Below are 21,279 nucleotides of genomic sequence, written 5' to 3' on the forward strand. Positions count from 1 at the left end.
GCATATAAATAATACTAGTATATTGTATTCCACATTGTAATTAATTAGCCAGATTCTTAAATCACTGCTAGCCTCAGTGTGCTATGATTATCTTATCCTCCATCACTACCACCTAAACTACTCAACAGCTTAAGCTGACTGAAAATACAATGAGAAGAGGCAAGTACTATAATTTTTATGAAACAGGAGCCCAACTAAAGAAAGTTTGTTTATAGCCTGTGTGTTCCTAACATTGTTTTCATAAACACATTGATCTTAATCATAAAACACTGAAAATGTTATTGTACTAGTACATGACTTGTCGAAACTTCTCTAGTGCCAGAAGCAGAGCAAAGGAAGTTATCTACAAATCACAGGGCCATTGGATGACAGTTACAAAATAAAAAACTACTAGTATATGAACCTACTATACTATTTTCCCAGGTCTTTGCCTGCTTCAGTTTACTCTTTTTGTATTTTACAGGCAGTGTCTGCCTCACATAGGAGTTATATAGATTGTCTTTAGGATATTTGATATAATTTTTATCCTATGAAATATTGATCATCTGTCAAGGGTTATAATTAATGGTGTGATTGGCTAAGTAACTCAGATTGTATGTATTAGATTTGCTCGAAACCAACTCTTTGAATAGTTTACACTTGATCTTTAATGTTTGTTCTCTATAGCGACAAGGAACCATGGACTACTTTTTTTCTTCCTAATCACCATTTATCCCTCCATACCTCTTCCACCCTTCTCCTTCCCACAGTCACCACACTGTTGTCCGTGTCCATGAGTTCTTTCTCTTTTTCATTTTCCTTTTAGGTCAAATTAATGGGGCCACCCCATTAATTTCTTATTATAGCAATGTTTGTCATGCAGTTAAATCAATACTTTATAATATTAATAGTCTATCTTCTTTATGGGTGTTTAATCAAGATAATTTTCATACTTCCTACTTTTTGGTATGGGAATTTTTTTTCCCAATAACTGCAAAGTGAGAGAGAAGTACTTAAATCATTTGCAATTCCAGAGTGATTTAGTTTGATATAATAATATGACAGCTGTTAACCTAAGATGATTTTATTCTTGATTATTTAAACTTTAACTTTCTTGATTATTTAAAGCCATTCATGGCCAAAAGTGAGTGAGACATATTTAAACTCTACAGATACTGTACATAACAGATTTTTGTGTGCAGACTCCTGTATAAAATTTTACTTAAGCCAACCATTAATTTATTATGAGCTCAGGTGCCGAGCTTCCCAGCAACAGTGTTACAAATAGATTATAACAAAACCATGATCTTGATCCTCTCAGCCTTCAAGATGATCTCTCTTGGCCCCTTTGGTCATGAGCATCTTCATCCATTTACTCCAGCCTGCTTAAAAATGTTTTCATATTCTTTGCAAGCTATGAGTCACAGAAGGTTAGAAAACACTATTCTATATAACCCCAAATAGTTTTAATTTTATAACTTCTCTTCCTCCTTGCATAATCATTTGCTGTTTCTATGTCCCATATTTTCTTGGTACAAGATAATCATTCTAGATAACAAATTTTGGTAAATACTAATAGACAAAGCAAGAGCCTAATCACTATGGTTACTTAACATCTGATGAAACCACTGAAATATCAATGAAATAAGAATAAACTGATCTATTTTAATAAAAATATTTCTGTTTATGAAGAACTTACGGGTTTTCAAGCTTATTGCAGAGAATCGCATAGGAATGTTAATCACATAGGAATCGAACATTAACAGACTGTCCCTCTTAGCTGTAACAGTTCTTAGTTGTAATCATTATACATGGGGTCATATGTTTTATGTAGCACTTTCTGAAAAACATGGCATGGCAAATACGGAAATAAGGTTCACATAAAACTTTGTTTATTAAGAATGTTATTAACAAGGTGGGATCAAATAGAATTATCCAAAAGAGAAAATTATACATGTAGATAACTTGAAAATTTAAACACCTTAATCAACTCTACTAAATAATGGCATAATTTCTTTCTAGAAATTGAAGGAATTTAACAAATTTGTGTGTTTTTTATGCAGAACTAGAATGTGAAACAATGAAACAGGAGAATACTCGACTACAGAATATTGTTGATAACCAGAAGTACTCAGTTGCAGATATTGAGAGAATAAATCATGAAAGAAATGAATTGCAGCAAACCATTAATAAATTAACCAAGGAATTGGAGGATGAACAGCAGCAGTTGTGGAATGAGGAGTTAAAATATGCCAGAGGTAAAGAAGCGGTAAGTCATAGCATTTCCAGAGTGGTAGCTCACCAGAGCGAGCCTTTGTAAAGGTCTATCCTAATTCAGAACTGAGTCCTATCTAATAAAAGAGAAACATGGTAATTAGCCATACCTCCGCTACCCTTCCCATTGGCTAATCAGGGTGATATGCAAATTAACTGCCAGCCAAGATGGCGGCCGGCAGCCAGGCAGCTTGAAGCTAACGTGAGGCTTGCTTGCTTTAGTGACGGAGGACTCCAACGTTCCCCGCCTGCCGCTGCCGGCCTCTGAGCTTGCAGTTTGAAACATTGTTAAAAATATAGAAGCTAAACAAAACCCCAGAATCCGGCTTTCAGCCAGCCGAGATCTCAGAGCTGGAGTTGAAACAGTGTTTCGATTATAGAACCCAAACAAACCAGATACCTGCTTTCAGCAGCCGAGGCCTAAGAGCTGGAGCCAAGCCTCAGAGCTAAATCTGGCCCAGAGTAATTAAAAAAAAGGAGCAGTTGGGAGCTTCAGTCACCCACCAGCCTGAAAACAGCCCTCAGCCCCTCACCCAGACTGGCCAGACACCCAGTGGGGACCCCCACCCTTAAGGGGGTGTGACCAGCTGCAAATAGCCATCATCCCCTGACCCAGGCTGGCCAGGCACCCCAGTGGGGACCCCCACCCTGATCCAGGACACCCTTCAGGGCAAACAAGCTGGCCCCCACCCATGCACCAGGCCTCTATCCTATATAGTAAAAGGGTAATTTGCCTCCCAGCACCGGGATCAGCAGAGCCGCGAGGCCTCCCAGCAATGGGATCAGCATGACAGGGGGAAGCGCCCAAACCCCCTGATCGCCCTGTGGCTCTGTGTGTGACAGGGGCCGGGGCCACAACCCCCCTCTCCCCCCACAGGCCCTGCTCTGTGTGTGACGGGGTAGAGCCATAACCTCCCCATCGGCGCTGCCCTGAGTGTGACAGTGGCGGCGCCCCAACCCCCTGATTGGCCCTGCTCTGTGGGTGATAGAGGGCAGCGCCCCAACCGCCCCCCACGGGCCCTGCTCTGTGTGTGACAAGGTAGAGTTTCTTTCTCTTGCTGCCTTTAAGATTCTCTCTTTGTCTTTTGCTCTTGGCATTTTAATTATGATGTGTCTTGGTGTGGTCCTCTTTGGATTCCTTTTGTTTGGGGTTCTCTGTGCTTCCTGGACTTATAAGTCTATTTCTTTCACCAGGTAGGGGAAGTTTTCTGTCATTATTTCTTCAAATAGGTTTTCAATATCTTGCTCTCTCTCTTCTTCTGGCACCCCTATAATTCTGATGTTGGTATGCTTGAAGCTGTCCCAGAGGCTCCTTACACTATCTTCGTATTTTTGGATTCTTTTTTCATTTTGCTTTTCCGGTTGGGTGTTTTTTGCTTCTTCGTATTTCAATTCTTGCGCTCCTATGGTCTGCTGTTGGGAGTCTGTATAGTATTCTTTATTTCAGTCAGTGTATGCTTAATTTCCAGTTGGTCCTTTATCATAACATCGAGGGTCTGACTAGATTTCTTGAGGATCTCACTACATTTATCGGCGGTCTCACCAGTCTTTTCAAGGGTCTTACTAAATTTATCGGCCTCTTCTAGAAAGTTCTTGAAAAACCTTCAAAGTGTGGTTTTGAATTCTGTATCCAGTAGTTTGCTTTCCTCCATTTCTGTCATTTGTGTCCTGTTTCTTTGTCTCCACATTTTTAATCTTCCCTGTGTTGATAAAGTGCTTTTCTGTGCTAAGTGTCTTCTAGGGCCCAGTGGTTCAGCCTCCCCACTTACCTGAGGAGGACACTCTTGGTGCACCCCCTTGTGGTCTTTGTGCACAGTCTTGTTGTAGTTAAGCCTTGATTGTTGTAGTTAACACTGGGAGGGAATGACCTCCAGGCCAATTGGCTGTGAGAATCAGTTGTGTCTGCAGTGAGAGAACTTCTGTGCTGAAGACACCCCTCCGGGGCAAGACTTGCTTCAATGGGGCTTTGATGCTCACTGGGTCTGCCCCCTGAGTGTGTCCTTTAAAGGTGTGAGGAGCTGCAAACTGGATGGTCCCACTCTGACCACTGGACATACTCGCTCCTGGTTCTCTAGGGAGGTGCTAATCTAGCCTTTGCCTGAGGCTACCCAGCAAAAGCCTCTATGCAGAGCTTGGGCGGGGTGGGGCAGGTCCCACGGGATCAACAGGGCGGAGTAAGCAGTTATGGCTGCTCTCAGTCCTGCCCTCAGAGGCTCTGCTTCTCAGCGCCCCGGTAATCATTGCAAGCCCCTCGGAGAGAAAGCTGCCCTCGAGTTCCGACCAATGCCAGACAGTCCCGCTTCTCCCGTATGGGTCTGGGTCCCTAGAGACTCGCCTGGAACTGGAGCTCAGATCCTGAGACTCCCTCCCGATTGAAAAAGACAACTGCACCCTCAGCCGCCAGCCCGCTCTGTGTGCACCCCTGTACCTTAGTATTTTACTTCCCACCACACCTCCTCTGAGTCTCGGTATGCTTTTCTCTTTCCTTCTAGTTGTAGAATTTCCACTCAGCCAGCCTTCCCGTGGTTCTGTATGATGTCCGTTCCGTCTTTTAGTTGTATTTTTGAAGTGGTTGTGCGAGACAGCAATCTCCATTGTTTACCTAGGCCGCCATCTTGGTTTCTCTCCCATATTTTTCCTTAATGTTTGCTCTATTTATTGGTTCTATATGGGAGGGAAGGGGAATTTTCATTAATATCTCAATGTGGCCAAAACCGGTTTGGCTCAGTGGATAGAGCGTCAGCCTGCGGACTCAAGGGTCCCAGGTTCGATTCCGGTCAAGGGCATGTACCTTGGTTGCAGGCACATCCCCAGTAGGAGGTGTGCAGGAGGCAGCTGGTCGATGTTTCTCTCTCATCGATATTTCTAGCTCTCTATCCCTCCTCCTTCCTCTCTGTAAAAGATCAATAAAAATACATTTAAAAAAAAATATCTCAATGTGGCTGGACTCTTATTTCAAACTATTTGTCAGATAAATGGAAGAGCAGTAGTGTATTGCTTACTAATTATAGTCTTATAATTATCCTACATATTTAGTGTGAATAAAATATTTTTATTTTTTGTATTTTAAAATTGCCACTTTTACAACTAAAAATACTACATTACTAAAATACTAAAAAAAATAGACAGTATAATTTTGTGTAAAATTACAGAACTGCCGATTGAAAACCATTTAGAATGGGGCTATTTGATTTTTTTTTAACATTTTTTTTCTCTTCTTACAGATTGAAACACAATTAGCAGAGTATCACAAGTTGGCTAGAAAATTAAAACTTATTCCTAAGGGTGCTGAGAATTCCAAAGGTTATGACTTTGAAATTAAGTTTTATCCTGAAGCTGGTGCCAACTGCCTTGTCAAATACAGGGCTCAAGTTTATGTAAGTAATCATAAGTATTTCAAAGAATTTCAGATACATGATTGCTATCTGGTTCATATGTCTATAAGTAAAAGTTTAAACTTCAGCATGTCTATTATTCCAGACTAAAAATAAAGCACTGAAAATTTTTATCTTCTTGGTAGTGGAAATTTTCGCTATTGTACTTAACTCTTAAAGCTATAATGCCTTTTCATCCTGTCTACCTATTTTATCTATTTATCTAGTAAAAAAATGTGCTTTATTAGAAGTCTTTACAAGGTATGGTAACAAGACCACTTCTTCCCAGAATTGAGAGAAAAAGCATCCACAGAGCTGGTGAACCTGGAATGAATCTTAAAAGGTTTATCGGGGTTGTCTGTGGAGAAGAGTTTCATATACAGGAGACACATGAAAACATGAAGCATTAAGTGACTTAAGCAGTCAACAATGAGAAATCTGCAAATCTGCACCTAATTTGTTAAATATATCCAAGGATGTAATTTGGGGAAGAAAATTTTTAATTGCTCTATTGCAATTTCTCGATTATTCACTAATTTCAGTACTCTAGTGCCCCCCCCCCCGAAAAAAATGTAAATTTTTAAATACTTAATTTTTAAATAAGGAATTTCAATTCTAAAGTTATGCATTTTCCCTTTGAGAATTATTCATTCCTTCAGTAAGTTATTTAGTACAAGTGTTCCATATTAGCTAAGTGCTAGAAATAAAATACCCAGAAAGATACAGTTTCTAATTTCTCAGAGATTACAGTTTATTGGTAGATAGATTTTTATTAAATAAAGCCACACTCATTTTCAATTTCAAAAGGTGCACCCAGTAAACATTTAGTCTTCTACTGAATTGTTTCTCAAACATTTGCTAGATGAGCACATAGGCATCAGGTAGGCAGGCAGCCAGGCAGATAGAATGTACTCACTGCTGCTTTGAGTAGTTTAACTTGACTAGTGTAAGAAAATAATTACCTGAGTCAAATCAGAAAAGATTATCCATTGCAAAAAGAATACATATGCTCAGAAAAGAAGGAAACATTTTTTATTTTTTCGTAGTTTTCAATAGAAATAGAATAATAAAAATAGAAATACCATCAAGAAGGTACCATTCCAACTGTTTTAAGTAGTATTTGGAGAAAAGTTAAAGAGGACATTACATCTTTCAAAACAGAACAGCTCAAATTAAAACTCACCAATAACTTCAAAAGGCCTACTGAAACATAGTAATGTACAGGATTTTCTTTTGGAGTGATGAAAATGCTTTGGAACTAGAGGTGATGGTGATACAACATTGTGAATTACTAAATGCCTCTGGATTGTATACTTTAAAAGTTAATTTTATATTAAATTTATTTTAACTTAATTATTTTAGTTTAACCATTTTAATGTGAAAGTTTTACATCAACAAATAATAATAATAATAGGAAGCAATGAAGTGCTATGTTGAAATAAATCAGTAAAATAACAGAAAAAAAACACATAAGAAAAACAAGCAGGTAAGAGCTTCTGGGTTTGTGAATATGTGGAGATGCAGAGAGAGTGGCAAAGCCCAGAGAGCATGCCCCTTCCCAAATACCTTACTCTATGTAGCTCTCCTATCTGGTTGTTCCTGTGTTATATCCTTATTTAAATAAACTTGTAAACATTTACCTATTCTGTACACTCACCTTGCTTTCTTCACAGAACAACATACCCCAATGATCTTTCTACAGTAGTATATTGAGGTGTTCCTTGTTTCTTTTGCAGCCTCAGAGTCCTCTGTTTGTGTGGCTTACTGAGCCAGTCCCTGTTCTAGTCTTTGCCATTACAGTAGGGTCACAATGAATAGCAAAAAAGTGAAGAAATGAAATACAAGCAGATAATTGTAAGGCTAAACAATTAAAAAGGATTAAAAGAAAATGATACCTCTGGAGAATATAGCATAAAACATACAAATTGTTTCTAAGACTGTATTAAACTGAGTATATTTGTAAAATGTTTAATAACAGTGGATTTCCAGAATAGATAAGCAAATCTAGAATTTTGCATGTATTCAAAACCAAAAGCAGGTTATATTCTATAGAAATTATATTAAAAATTAATTTTATATTCTTATTGACAGTGTGTTCATTTAGATTCAGGATATCACAGATTCACTTTTTTTCTCCAAAAGTGGTTCCTCCTATCACATTGTGTAGATGCCTCATAAGAGAAACTTTGTAATTACATATGTCATATGTAACCCCCATTCTTATATATTTTATAGGTACCACTCAAGGAACTCTTGAACCAAACTGAAGAAGAAAGTAATAAAGCTCTAAATAAAAAAATGGGGTTAGATGATACTTTAGAACAAGTAAGTAACAAAACATAATCATTAAAAGCAAAAAATAAGATTTTTTTTTAAACTTAAAATTACATGTAATTTGTGGTTTCTAATTGCTAAGGAATGAATTTTAAAATATGATATATGAGAGGGGAATACCCTTGACTTAGAAACATTTGAAGTAATTTAAGCATCCTAGATTTCATATATCATTGATATAAGAAAGGGATATATGTAACTGAGTAAATTTCCCTTTGATTGTTTTTTTTTAAATATATTTTTATTGATTTCAGAAAGGGAGGGAAAGGGAGAGAAACTTCAATGATGAGAGAGAATCAATGATCAGCTGCCTCCTGCATCTCACCCCCCCCCCCCCCCCCGCCCCAATGGGGATTAAGCCCGCAACCCAGGCATGTGCCCTGACCGGGAATCAAACCTGGGTCCCTTCCATCTGCAGGCTGACACTCTATCCACTGAGCCAAACCGGGTAGGGCGAAGCAGATATATTTTTGAAAGCCTGCTGTGTATCTGGTATTGTTGTAATTGATGTTGGTGATACATTATCTACCCTTTTTAACTCTATTTCAAGTAGAAAGGAGGGCTGGAAAACACTTATTTTTCTTATAACATTTTTGTAGTGTAAATACACCTATCTAAATAATACACTTATCTAAAATAATCACTAGGTTCTTTCTGAAGGAAGTGGTAGCTGAGCTGAGTTGTGAGTAACAAGTAGGAATTGGCCAGTGGATTACACAGAAGGATGCTAGTACACACACACACCACTGAAGGTCCAGAGACCAAAGAGCATAGCATGTTAATGAAATACTATTAGTATAATAAATAGAATAAGGGAGAAGCCTGGAGTAATAATTAAATAATTATGAAGGGGTTTAGTTGCTTGTTGGCTAAATGTTTATTCTGTAGTAGGCAGTGGGGACCACTGAAATTTTTTCAGTCAGGGAATAACACCTGTGTGTTTTAGTAAGCTCACAGTATTGCCCTTTCGAAGGATAAAGACACACAATTAAGAGACTTCACAGTAACTTGAATGATAAGTGGTAAGAAATCAAACTAAGGCCACTGCAGTAAAGATGAAGAAAAAAGATTTAAAGGTTGAAACAACATAATTTAGTGGTCCATTTGTATGTAAAGTTTAAGAAAGAGAGAAATTAAAAATGTTCATATGTCTAGCTTTAGTATATGGTATGAAAGAAAAAGTATTCATGACTCTTGTTAAAGACCATAAGGCAGACTGTATTCAAGGGAGACTATTACAATGGGGTTTTGTAGTAGGCAAGAGAGATTGGACTCAACTCCAAATATAACAAAGAAAAGGGAGAATTTATAGCCAAGGAGCAGGGTGGAGTTCAGTTGTTAGAAAATTACTGAGCAAACTCAGGGTTAAGGGGGATTCTGGCTAAACCAACCTAACAGAGCTCTTACTGAAGGCAAGAACATCACACGGGAATGGGGAGGGGCATGGAGGATGAGAAAGAAACCTGATCAGATATTGAGGATGGGAAGATTCTGGTTAAAATTCTTGTTAAAATTGAGCACTACAGAGACAAACATGAAGCCCAAAATTCAGCCTAGTTGGGAGTTCAGAAGAGCATAGTTTTGTCAAGGAGAGAATCTTTGTCATTGGTGATGTTCTAGAACCTTGATAAAGAATACAAGAGAAAGCTATGGAAGAGAGAATTTCAGGCTGGGATATGCTGAGTTTCAGGTCTCTGGGAGACCAAAGTGGAGAATGTCCAATAGACAGTTGGAGTTTGGAGATATATAGATATAGGTAGGTATTTCTTAGTATGCAGTTAATTAAAGCCAGGAGATCTCCCAGTTGTGAGATTGAGAGAAAGCTCTCCCAAATGAGCAAATGAGAATACAGCCAAGATGGGAATCTTGGGAGAACATCTACACCCAAAATATATCAGACAAAGAGAAATTTGTCACTTGTAACAAAGAGAAAGAATTAGAAGGACCTCCCAAAACTTAAAGAGGAAACCAGGAGTTTACATGGTCTTAAAATCCAAGTAAGGGGATTTCAGAAGGGACTAATCAGGTGTTACTCCAATGTCAAATAAGATAAAGTCTGTAAGTTGCTCTTTGGCTTTAACAATTAAGATATACTAGTGACATTTTCAAAAGCAGAGGAGCCAAGAAAGCATTTTACTGTGGATTGAAGCTTAAATGATGAAAGATAGACGAAAGATACTTTAGTATGAATAGGTTGCTCTTTGTGGACTACTAGAAGTCAGACTATTATAAATGTGTCTAAGGGAAGGAGATGAAACGGTAGTTAGAAAAATATGGGAAAGTTTTTGTTTTTTGTGGTTTTATTTTGTGGTGTTTTATGGGGGAGAGGGTTTTGTTTTAAAGATAAGGGAGTTCAAGGGTAAAGTTTTTAAAAATTAAGAGCAAAGGTGATTGATGGATATGAATGTAGTCCATGAAGAAATATGAAGGCATAGAATCCAGAGAAGAGCTGGAATCTTACTTGTCTTCATGAGGAAAATGGGTGTTCTGTATTTGAAACTGACTTGAAGAAGGGAAGATCTCCAAGTATCTTGGTTTATTGGAGTCAAGTAGTGATGGAATTCCAGTCTATTAGTGGCTCTAACTTCTTATAAGTAACTTTAGAGCTCTTTATTGAATGAAAGAATGTGTATTTTCATAATCAAGTGAGGAAATGTTTAATTAATTGATGAAACTTTAGTAAGCTGACATGGAAAATAGAAGCTCCTCAGAGATAAGTAAACATAATTTTGACCACCCGTGAGTGCCCAGTGGAAGTTCAGGTTATTTGGGTGTCCATTGGTCTTATTGCAGGTGAATTTAATGAAACAACTAGCTTAACTTACTGATTACTTTGGAAATATATTTAGGTTGGAAGCAAAGTTTATAGCTTCAGTAACTCTAGGCTTTAAAATAATTGACAAGGCAGGAGGTATAGAGAAAGTCCTTGGAGTTAGAATGTCTATGTCTGAGTTCTGGGCATATGCTCATTGCATGATCGTGAGTAAATAGCATTCTTTCCAGCCCACTCCTCTCACTTGTAAAATAAGAAAGGAATGTCCCTTACAAGGGATTTTTGATGATTGAATGAGAAGTATGTGCAAGTGTTTTTAGCAAGTGTAATCATTTTACCATTCTATCTTTTGCTAAATAACAATAACTTCACTAAATTTTTCTCTATATATAAATAATTTTTTTTAATTTTATGTACATATGGAATCATCCTTTTAAAGAAAGATGTCAGTTTATACATTTTACTATTTTCTGTTTCCTGTGGGAAATATTTTCCTGGGTTTTAGTTTTAACAGATCTTAAAGTACAAGATTAAATTTGCTTACTTTATTACTCTTTGGAAGAATGCATTGACTATAACCAATCAGCAAGTTATTGGTAAAATCCATATGAATAGTTTTCTTTAATATCCCAAAAAGTGAACATTAATGGAAAATTAGATAACTAAAATAGATAGTCTTTAAAAAAACTAGAAAGCAAAAGCAATTTATATTTACTATTAATAAATTAATATAAAAATATAGGATATGATATTTATATAATATATATGAGAGCTTAAAAGCATTGTCACAGCTACTAGTAGAAAAACAGATAATAGAATCCTATTTTACTGAGAATTAAGCCACACCTTTGATTTCTAGTTAATGCCCTTCTATACTACTCTCTGCATTTAAACATTATTCATAAGTTTTCTTGAAATTAACTCCCCTTTGGGGAATAAATTCTTTTTTTTATTGAATTTATTGGCATGACATTGGTTAATAAAATTATACAAGTTTCAGGTATACAATTCTACAATAAATAGCTTCTTAAGACAAATCATAGGTGAGTGTCCAAAAGGACTAGAAGAAATAGCATGGTTTAGTTAATTGTTAGGACAAAAGTCCTATAACTTATTATTAAAATTGTTTTGATGTATAGTTACGATTTCTCACCCAACATTTTCTTCTCCAAGTTAAATACAATGATAATGGAAAGCAGAAGAAGTGTAAGAACTCTGAAAGAAGAAATTCAAAAGCTGGATGATCTTTACCAACAAAAAGTGAAGGTAAGAACTTTGCCGCAGTTTGTATAGGTTAGGCAAAGCTATGTCATGAGCGATTGTTGGGGCACCTGTACTAACAACAAACTGAAATATTTAAGCTGTATCTTATAACTTGTGTATTAGTTTTTCATCTCTTCCAAAGTTTATTGTAAGGAGTTATTTATTTTATTCTTTTAAATGACTTTTTTCTGGACTTGGGCTATTTCATCATAGAAAATGTTTACTCTTTTGCTAATTTTTTATACTTGCATATGTGATTTAGTATCCTTGAAAGACCAAAACATATTCTTAAAGCTTAAACCCCAATAAGGCCTTTTGTATATGTCATTTCATATAAAATGTCATTCCAAACTGACAATCCTGGCCAAATTCCAAAGATCATTTATGTGAAATCTAAAATGTGAGTAAAATAATAAGATTCATTTCCTACCACCTCTAATCCACCTTCTGGCCAGCATTTTACTTAAGGAAATACTCATAACCACTTATACAATTTATGTGAAAATTTTAACCACACCAGTGTTTTTCACTTAGTTACAATGACAAAGTATTAGGAATTAAAAACTTTTTTGTTTACCTGTAGTATATTTAGGGTTTACACATTTTTGAAGCAATGTGACATTTTTAGAAAATACACCACAATAATAGGATCTTCATATGAAATGAGGCATTTGGTAATCATTTTTGTTTTTTCATATGTCCTCTATGACAGCACTTGAGTTATTTTCATTAAAGCACCTAAGTGAAAGACTTCTTTAGTATATTTCTTCTTGAGAAACCTAAGAACTTAGGAATTTTGGCTACTTTGCCTATACATAATTAATACATATGTGAAATAATGGCAGCATGAAAATTATCCACATTTTACGTATAATAAAGCATCTTTAATGCTCATGGAAAAAAATTTAAATTAGAATATCATAAAATTTCCTATGATACAGACTTGAAAATACTGCGGAATGAATTTTATGCAGGCCTCTTGAGAAGGTAACATTTATGTTTACAGTATAAGGTTCTCAGAGGAACATTTTAATATCTCTTACATGTAAAGCAATAAGCATCCTGGGAATACAAATGATGATGCAACCTGATTTTTTCAAATGTTTTGCATACATTTTTTTAAATCCACCTGAAGTATATAGAATGTGACTATCAAAAAAATATATACATATATATAATATAAAACCATGACTTTATCCTGATAGGAAGCTGAGGAAGAGGACAACAAATGTGCCAATGAGCTGGAGTCCTTGGAGAAACACAAGCACATGCTGGAGAGTGCTGTTAATGAGGGCCTCAGTGAAACTATGAATGAATTAGATTCTATTCAGCGGGAGTAAGTTCATTTTACCAAGATTTATAATGTTTATTTTCAGTTTAATTATTTAACATTTCCATAGAACTAGATCTATGGTTATTTGCTTTAATCTGTATTGCAGAGCTATTTGGGGGTTGAGGGAATGGTGACTAGAACTTAAGCAGAATAGCTTACAACATGAAGATACTCTCACCAGACAAATACATTCTACTGCTATTATAGCTATTGCCCCTCCATTTTTAGATCTAATTAAGAAATGGCTTTTAATCCCTCAAAACAACACAAAATTTTAAGTCAATTCAAATAATTTAGGCTATTTGTTAGTAAATTTTAATAAAAGTTCACTAAGCTTTAATAAATTCCACTGAGCTCTTATTTTTTAAGATACAGTTTCTAGAAATTAGTTATATATGAACTATTGATACTTTATATAGTCAGTCTGTCTTTGTAATCACTACACTATGCAAAATATGCAATAAAAATCACAGGACTTAAAAGAAAATTGTGATTGGGACCTAATACTCAAAAACTCCGTCAGTGATACAAACAAAAAACTGGAACCTAATGAAAATGCTAGCGCAATTGTAACCATGTTAAATATTTCAGAAAAGCATAAATACTAAGATAAATGTATTTTACCTTTAAAAGACCTGAAGTTTGTGTGGGGAAATAGGTAACCAAAGGGTTGCAGCTTGTGAATTATTGAGAAGAGGTAGAAGGAGGATTATCTGAAATTAAATGGAAAGTTGTGACTACCAGATGTGGATGCATGTGGCTCATCACATATGTAATGAACTGGAGGAGCTAGTGCTCCTGTTAGGTGTGTGCTTAAGTATTTTGTGTTTTATGTATTCCTTTGCATCTGGATTCAGCTGAGTGCAGTTTTCTGCATTCACCTAATGTTTCTCAAGCAGGAAATTGACATAAGAGAATGCAAAATTTGCATTATGCTCAAATTGCTATCTAATATATGAGGTTGAAACATATTTCCAAATAAGCATTATAGCGGAACTGATTGGACACTATGGTACATTTCTTAGAAGTTTTTCATTTTCAAATTATGCATTAAGTTTTCCTGGCTGGTTTTCCTTATAATTTTAAAACTTACAGAGGAAAATTTTAGACATATTATATAATAACTGTAACTTAAAATAGTGACATTTCTTCCTTAAAAATATTCTGCCTCTGTTTACATAATTCTTTCATGCAAACTATATAAAATCAATTTACTAACTAGTTAATTCACAGGTTCTCTAAGTCTAAAGTGGCCTTTGAGTAACTTAAAATCTTATTTTAATGTTGGAAGTACAAGCCTTAAGAAAATCAATTCTTCATTTTCTTATGTGTAGCCTAGGAATAGGAAACTTAGTTGAAGGTTTTTTTGGCTTGTAGTTTTTGTTTCAAGTTTGAATTTGAATGCCTAAAAACAAGACTCCCCCCCCCCCCCTCTCCTATTCAAGTGTATTTAATGTCTTGCCCCTGAAAGCATTTGTAAAGAGGATTTTTTACTATAATACTATTATGCATGATAATCATAGGAAAATATTATATCAAAAATTCAGTTTACAATCTTTTGGAGATTTAGGTAAGACCATTTGCTCCCAAGCTTTGTATATCAAAGAATGAGGTTTTGTTGCTGTTTTGCTTTGTTGTTTGTAAGGGGTCTTTGAAAACATTTTTTGCCGGGAGCCGGTCCATGCTTGCTGTTTCAAAGGACCTGGCATATATGGCATACTGTTCTTAAAATGTTTTGCTCACCTTCTTGGCACTATGTGTTTTAACCAAGGTCTCCTCTCTGAGAAAGGTTGTTTCCCCGGGTAGGGATTTTGCCCTGAAGTTAGGGAGGGAATAAAACCCCTCAACTAAGTGCCAGGCGGGTAATTAATCACTTTAACTACGAACAATCATGCTTAAGCTACATAATCTTTACTCCCTGGAATGGAGATAAGAAACGCCCTAACCTTTGTAATAGAGATTGATAGGATTGAATCAGCTGGTATAAATACAGATGTAACAAGACAGAAAGAGACAGAACTGAGAAGAGAGAACCTACAGACAGAACCTACACAGAACCTACAGACAGAACCTACACAGAACCTACAGACAGAAGAACTTCGCTGGAGAGAACATGGCAAAAGATCCTGGACTGAACCTGACTACAGAAATATGGCAAGAGAACCTGACTAGAACTTGGTGACCGAACATGGCTGGAGATCTCAGACAGAACCTGGCTGGAGAACCTAGCGAGGGAACATGGCTACAGAACCTGGCTGGAGATCCTAACCAGAACTTCGCTGGGGATCCTGAACAGAACTTGGCTGGAGATCCTGGCTAGAGATCCTGGCTAGGCTGCTGATCAACTGAATGCTGTCTCCATGTCATTCCTTCTTCGCCGACTCCGTCTACGCCTTTGGGAACCCCTGGACCTGCTGGGGTTGGACCCCGGCAATTTTTATTTCTGTTTTAATGATTGGAAGCTGGCTCTCTATAAATTATATGCGAACACGCAGCAGATATCCCAATCACAGCCTGGTTTTATTGAATCTGAAAAGGAGAAGTGAACTAACTAGAACTGATATATTAATTTTTTTCCCTACACAACTCAAATAAGAGTTTTTATTCTACAGATACCAACTGGTTGTACAGACTACAACTGAAGAAAGACGAAAAGTGGGAAATAACTTGCAGTGTCTTTTAGAGATGGTTGCCACACATGTAGGTTCTGTGGAGGTAAGTGTGTGAAGGTCTTTTCTACATTCTAAGAAAGCTTTTTAAAACTCTGATATATTTCTGTCTTATTTCTACAGAAATTAAATGATATATTTTATTTCTATGGGAAATATGATCTAGTATAAATTTATCAGAAGAACCCTACTTAGCGGTGTGGTAAGGGGACACTTGTGCCTCTCATAAAGTAATCTGTTTTGTTCACATAAACAGCAAACAATGATATTATTACATCAACAGTATAGAATTTGCTGCCAAACCTTGTTGTACGTACTGAAGACATTTTAGTATACTTAAGATTTCATTCAGATGACAGAGCATATTATGACAAATATTTTTTCTTGCTATTAATTTTATTAAACACAGCATAAAATATTTCTGAAACATGAAGTTCACCTTATCCTCACCTTTCACGCAGCTTGAAAATTTTACAATAAAATGATTCTTCCAACCTGCTGTACAGAATTCAAAAGCTAAGATAAATTGCTGAACTCCAAAATTCCTGGGTAATTGATTAGGTGATAACTTCCAATTGTGAATGGTTTAAGGAAAGAAGACTCATATCACACTAATAGGCTTCATGTATTGTAAGCGGAGTACATGATATCCTACTTCCTTTCATCTCTCCTGGAAGACATTGAGCTGCTGCTTTCTTGCTTGCCAGTGCTCTTCACTGCTTTCTAGTAAAAACTAAGAAAAGCATCCTGGACGCTACATCAAAAAACCTGGTTTCTACCTACTTCTAATTCAGCCACTTAGTGGCTCTATAACCTTTAATGAATCCTTTTTCAACCACAGACCAGAAAATTATTTGAGTGACTACTTTCTTATTTTCCCAAGGATGATGGTGTTTTATTCTAGGTTCATAAGAAATATTCATTCATAATATATAGATATTGGCGTAGATTAAGAAAGTGCTTACTGATATATGTATCATTTGACTACTTTTGGTCTTTACTTCATCTGTAAAATGAGAGAGTTGAACTAAGTATTTGTCAACATCCTTTGTACCTCTGTCTATTACAGATAACTATTCGTCTGACCTTAGTGGTGTTAATCCAGTAGTGATTTATCACTACGGATTTATGGGAAAGCTAACCACAACTATTAAACTTTTAATCAGTTAATATAAAATTAGATTTGAAACTCTGATAAATTACTATTACTTTTTAATTACTTTTTGTATATTTTAATATTCAAGAACATCAGACCAAATTCAACAAACATTTACTGAGCACTTATTTTGCACTATGCGAAATTCACAATTAGCCAGTACAGTGTAGAAGGAGCATAGAAAGTCAACCAATTATCATTGAAACTTAATGTGGAGAAATTTTGAATAATGAAATTGTACTAGAAAGAAAACAAGATTTGGATCTGAATAGTTTTATTGTAACACAGCCACTTCATTCACTTCCATACTATTTAAGGCAGCTTTCTTACTACAACATCCGGGCTCAGCAGGTACAACAAAGACCATCTGTTGTATTTTAGGCCCGCAAAGCCTAAAATAGTTATTACTTGGCCCTTGACAGGAAAAGGTTGCTAACTCCTTTAGATTCCTAACCTCCCTGAGAGGACACAAAATCTTTTTTTCTTCTATTTTGATGTTCCAAAAATTATTATAAAGCTATAATAACTCACACACTTTAGTATTGATACATACAAACCAATCTCTCTGGTTGAGAGTCCAGAAAAAAATATATGAGAATAGACAGAAAATTGATATATGAGGGAGTTAGTATTGTATAGTCGGGGTAAAGTGAGTTATTCAAGTAAATTCAGTTTTATAAAATTAAGATCTCAATATCAAAAGACAGAGAGAGTAGGAAAACAAGCCACAAAAATGGTAGAAGATATTTTTTAAAACAACTGATAAAGGGTTAACATATATATGTGTGTGTGTGTGTGTGTATCCTCTGAAAACTAGATATGAAAAGTGGGTAAAAGATTTGAATGGGAATTTCACAAAGACCTAATATGGCTAGCAAACGTGAAAGATATACCATTTCCCACCCTCAAAAAATTGGCAAAAAATTTGTTTGCTAATATTAAATGCCAGCAAGAATTGGAGAAATGGGAGTTCTTATTTACATTGCTAGAGTTACAAATTGATGTAACAGTTTTAGCGAACGGTTTTGTAACCCCTAATAAAACTATGCATTTTCACTCTTAAGTATTTAATTAAATTTCTACTTTGCTAGAGGTACTGTACTGGGTTAAACAGTATACCTCCAAAATACATGTCTATCTGAAATATCATAATGTGACTTTATTTGGAAATAAAGTTTTGTGTATATAGTTAGATAAATTGCTGTCATACGAGATTAGGTTAGGTCCTAAATCCAGTGACTGGTAGACTATAAAATGTCTGAATGGAAATAGAGGCAGAAATATAGTGATGTAGCTACCAACTACAGAGTGCCAAGTAAAATAACAAATAGTAAAATAACAAAATAACCCGGAGTATTAGTTTTCTATTGGTGCCATAACAAATTATCACCAATTTTTAAATTGGCTTAAAGCAACACAAGTTTATTTTCTTATATTTCTGGTGGTCAGAAGTCTAAAAGGGGGCCTCTGCGCTGCAGTCCTTGAGGGGCCACCTACACTCATTGGCTTGTCGCCTCTCCCTCCAGCTTCAAAGCCAGTAGCACAGCATCTTCTATCCTCTCTAACTTCTCTTCTATCCCTGACTGTTACACTGCTCATCCCCTCTTAAAAGGACCCTTGTGGTCTACTAGGATAATGCAGAATAATATTTTCTTGAGATCCTTAACTTATATCTGCAAAGTTTCTCTTGCCATGTAAGATAACGTATTCACAGGTTCTGGGGATTAGAACACAGACATCTTTTTTTTTTTTTTTTAATCCATTGATTTTTTTACAGAGAGGAAGGGAGAGGGATAGAGAGTTAGAAACATCAGTGAGAGAGAAGCATCGATCAGCTGCCTCCTGCACACCCCCCACTGGGGATGTGCCCGCAACCAAGGTACATGCCCTCGACCAGAATTGAACCTGGGACCCGTCAGTCCCCAGGCCGACGCTCTATCCAGTGAGCCAAACTGGCTAGGGCAGGACACGGACATCTTAGGAGAGGCTACTCTTCAGCCTACCATGCCTTAAAATACTGGATGAAAAAATAAGTGATATTACATTTAATATCATTCAATAAATATGAAGGTTGAAACCAGGTACCACTAACTATATTGTTTAAAGACACATACGTGTGTGTGTGTGTGTGTGTGTGTGTGTGTGTGTGTGTGTGTGTGTGTGTAATAAGGAAAAACATTCAGGAGAATGGTTGTCTCAGGAGAAAAGAGAAGGTGATATGATTAGGAAATGACACAAAGGAGCCTGCATACTGGGTACAAGAGTATTTCTTCTCTTACAAATGGTATATTCTTGTCTGTAAATTTGACAATTAAACACTTTAAATGAAATTAATGTTTTTACATTAACAATTGCTAATTGTTTCCACTAGAAACACCTTGAGGAGCAGATTGCTAAAGTTGATAGAGAGTATGAAGAGCATGTGTCTGAAGATTTCTTGGAAAATATTAGAGGGATTGGAGAAAAGTATAAGAAGAAAGCTGCTCTAATTAAATCTTCTGATGAATGAAGATAAAAATGTTGATTATCTAAGCGAGAACTTTATTAACATTGTAAATTTCGAAATGTCCTTTGAGGTTTGAAAAATCTCTTACATATCCTATACCCATTCTTACAATGAAGTCTCATGACCACATCTTCCCATACTTGTAAAATATTTTGTAGCTTTTATAAATCTAGTTCATTAACTTAAAGTGTGTACAACCGGAAATTATGAAAATTTGTTGGTTTGTTATTTTTAGATATAAGTACCAGTTATGTTATGCACCCAGAGTTAATAAAATGTTAACATTAAAGTGTGGAGGTTTTTTTCCTGATTTTTCTGCCTATCTTCAGATGGTTTGAAAGGTATTTGATCTAAAATAAGAGTCACCAAACTAACTGTGGACCAAATCCAATCACACCCATTCATTGACACATCATTTATAACTGCTTTCATACTATAATGGCAGAGTTTCGTATATGCAACAGAAACCACCCCATGGACTGCAAAGTCAAAAATGTGTGCTATTCTGGCCCTTTACAAAAAAGTTTGCCGATCCCTCATATAAATTATATAGGGTTGCTACTGTTGAACTAAAAAACTTTCTTAATGATTCTGGACATGTTGTCCAATCTACTCCTTATTCAGAGCCAAGAAGCTAAAACTATGTCTAGTTTTTTTCCATCTTTACTCTGAAATAAGCAGAATGTGGAATGTGAGAATCAGAAGAAATAATAAAATAATCTAGTTCAACCTCATTTTAGAGATGAGAATTCATTCCTAGAGAAGTTCTGATTTACCTCGTCACAGTTCTTAGTGTTAGACGCCACACTGCAATTTACTTGAATCAATAAAGTCACAACAGCCATGAAATATGAATGTGCTTGGTGGTGAGTAAGTTGTGCTATGATGTTGAGTCTCCATGATGAAAAAGCATGGTCTGTTTTTCTATTTGTTGAAGTCTTAGGAGTTTTTAAATTTTTCTTCATAAAAGTCTTGCTTCTTTTAAATTTTTTTCTATGTATTTTTTTGTTGTTGCTATTTTAAATGGATCTTCCACTATGCTTTTTCTCTGGTAATAATTTGTAGAAATGAAAGAATTTGATTTCTATATATTTATATAACTTGTAACTAATTTATGAAGTCTTTATTACTCAGTTTTGTTGTTAATGTTGAGTCTCCGGGGTTTTTCAATTACATAGTCATAATACTTGCAAATAGTAATAGTTTACTTACACCTTCCCAATTATTATAACTCCAATTTCCTCCTTTTGTCTAATTGTATTGAACAGTAAATCAAATATAATATTAAATATTTGTGAGAGTGGCCATTATTGTCTTATTTCTAATTTTAGTAAAGATGCTTGAAGTATTTACCCATTAATCATAATTTCAGCCTTTGTGCTGAGTTAGATATATCATGTTAAGAAAGTACCATTTTTTTTTCTTAATTTATTATGCTTGTTTTCTTAGTAATGGTTGTTGAATTTTTCAAATGACTTGTAAGCATCTATGACATGGAATCTATTATTCTCTTCTAATATTTTCATATGATTTTTTCCCTAATATATAAACATCCTTACATTCCTAGAATAAACCTTACTTGGTCATAAAGTATTTTTTCTTTTTGTTTGGTTTTTAC

General features: G+C 35.7%; 1 protein-coding gene across 2 annotated transcripts in view; it reads left to right on the forward strand.

Moving 5' to 3' along the window:
• Positions 1-20,966, forward strand: part of NDC80 (NDC80 kinetochore complex component) — a 39,420-nt gene extending 18,454 nt beyond the window's left edge. Inside the window, exons 11-17 of one of the 2 annotated variants that reach the window (XM_059706521.1) lie at positions 2,043-2,248; positions 5,478-5,630; positions 7,863-7,952; positions 11,908-12,000; positions 13,203-13,333; positions 15,943-16,045; positions 19,527-20,966. In XM_059706521.1, coding sequence (XP_059562504.1) covers positions 2,043-2,248; positions 5,478-5,630; positions 7,863-7,952; positions 11,908-12,000; positions 13,203-13,333; positions 15,943-16,045; positions 19,527-19,664 — 914 coding nt within the window. In that variant the 3' untranslated portion in view covers positions 19,665-20,966. Of the gene's footprint in view, positions 1-2,042; positions 2,249-5,477; positions 5,631-7,862; positions 7,953-11,907; positions 12,001-13,202; positions 13,334-15,942; positions 16,046-16,408; positions 17,912-19,526 lie in introns of those variants that run through there. The other variant, XM_059706522.1, reaches the window with a different exon arrangement.
• The last annotated feature ends 313 nt before the right edge of the window (positions 20,967-21,279 follow it).

This window comes from Myotis daubentonii, chromosome 8, assembly GCF_963259705.1.
Source record: "Myotis daubentonii chromosome 8, mMyoDau2.1, whole genome shotgun sequence".
Lineage (NCBI taxonomy): Eukaryota > Metazoa > Chordata > Mammalia > Chiroptera > Vespertilionidae > Myotis > Myotis daubentonii.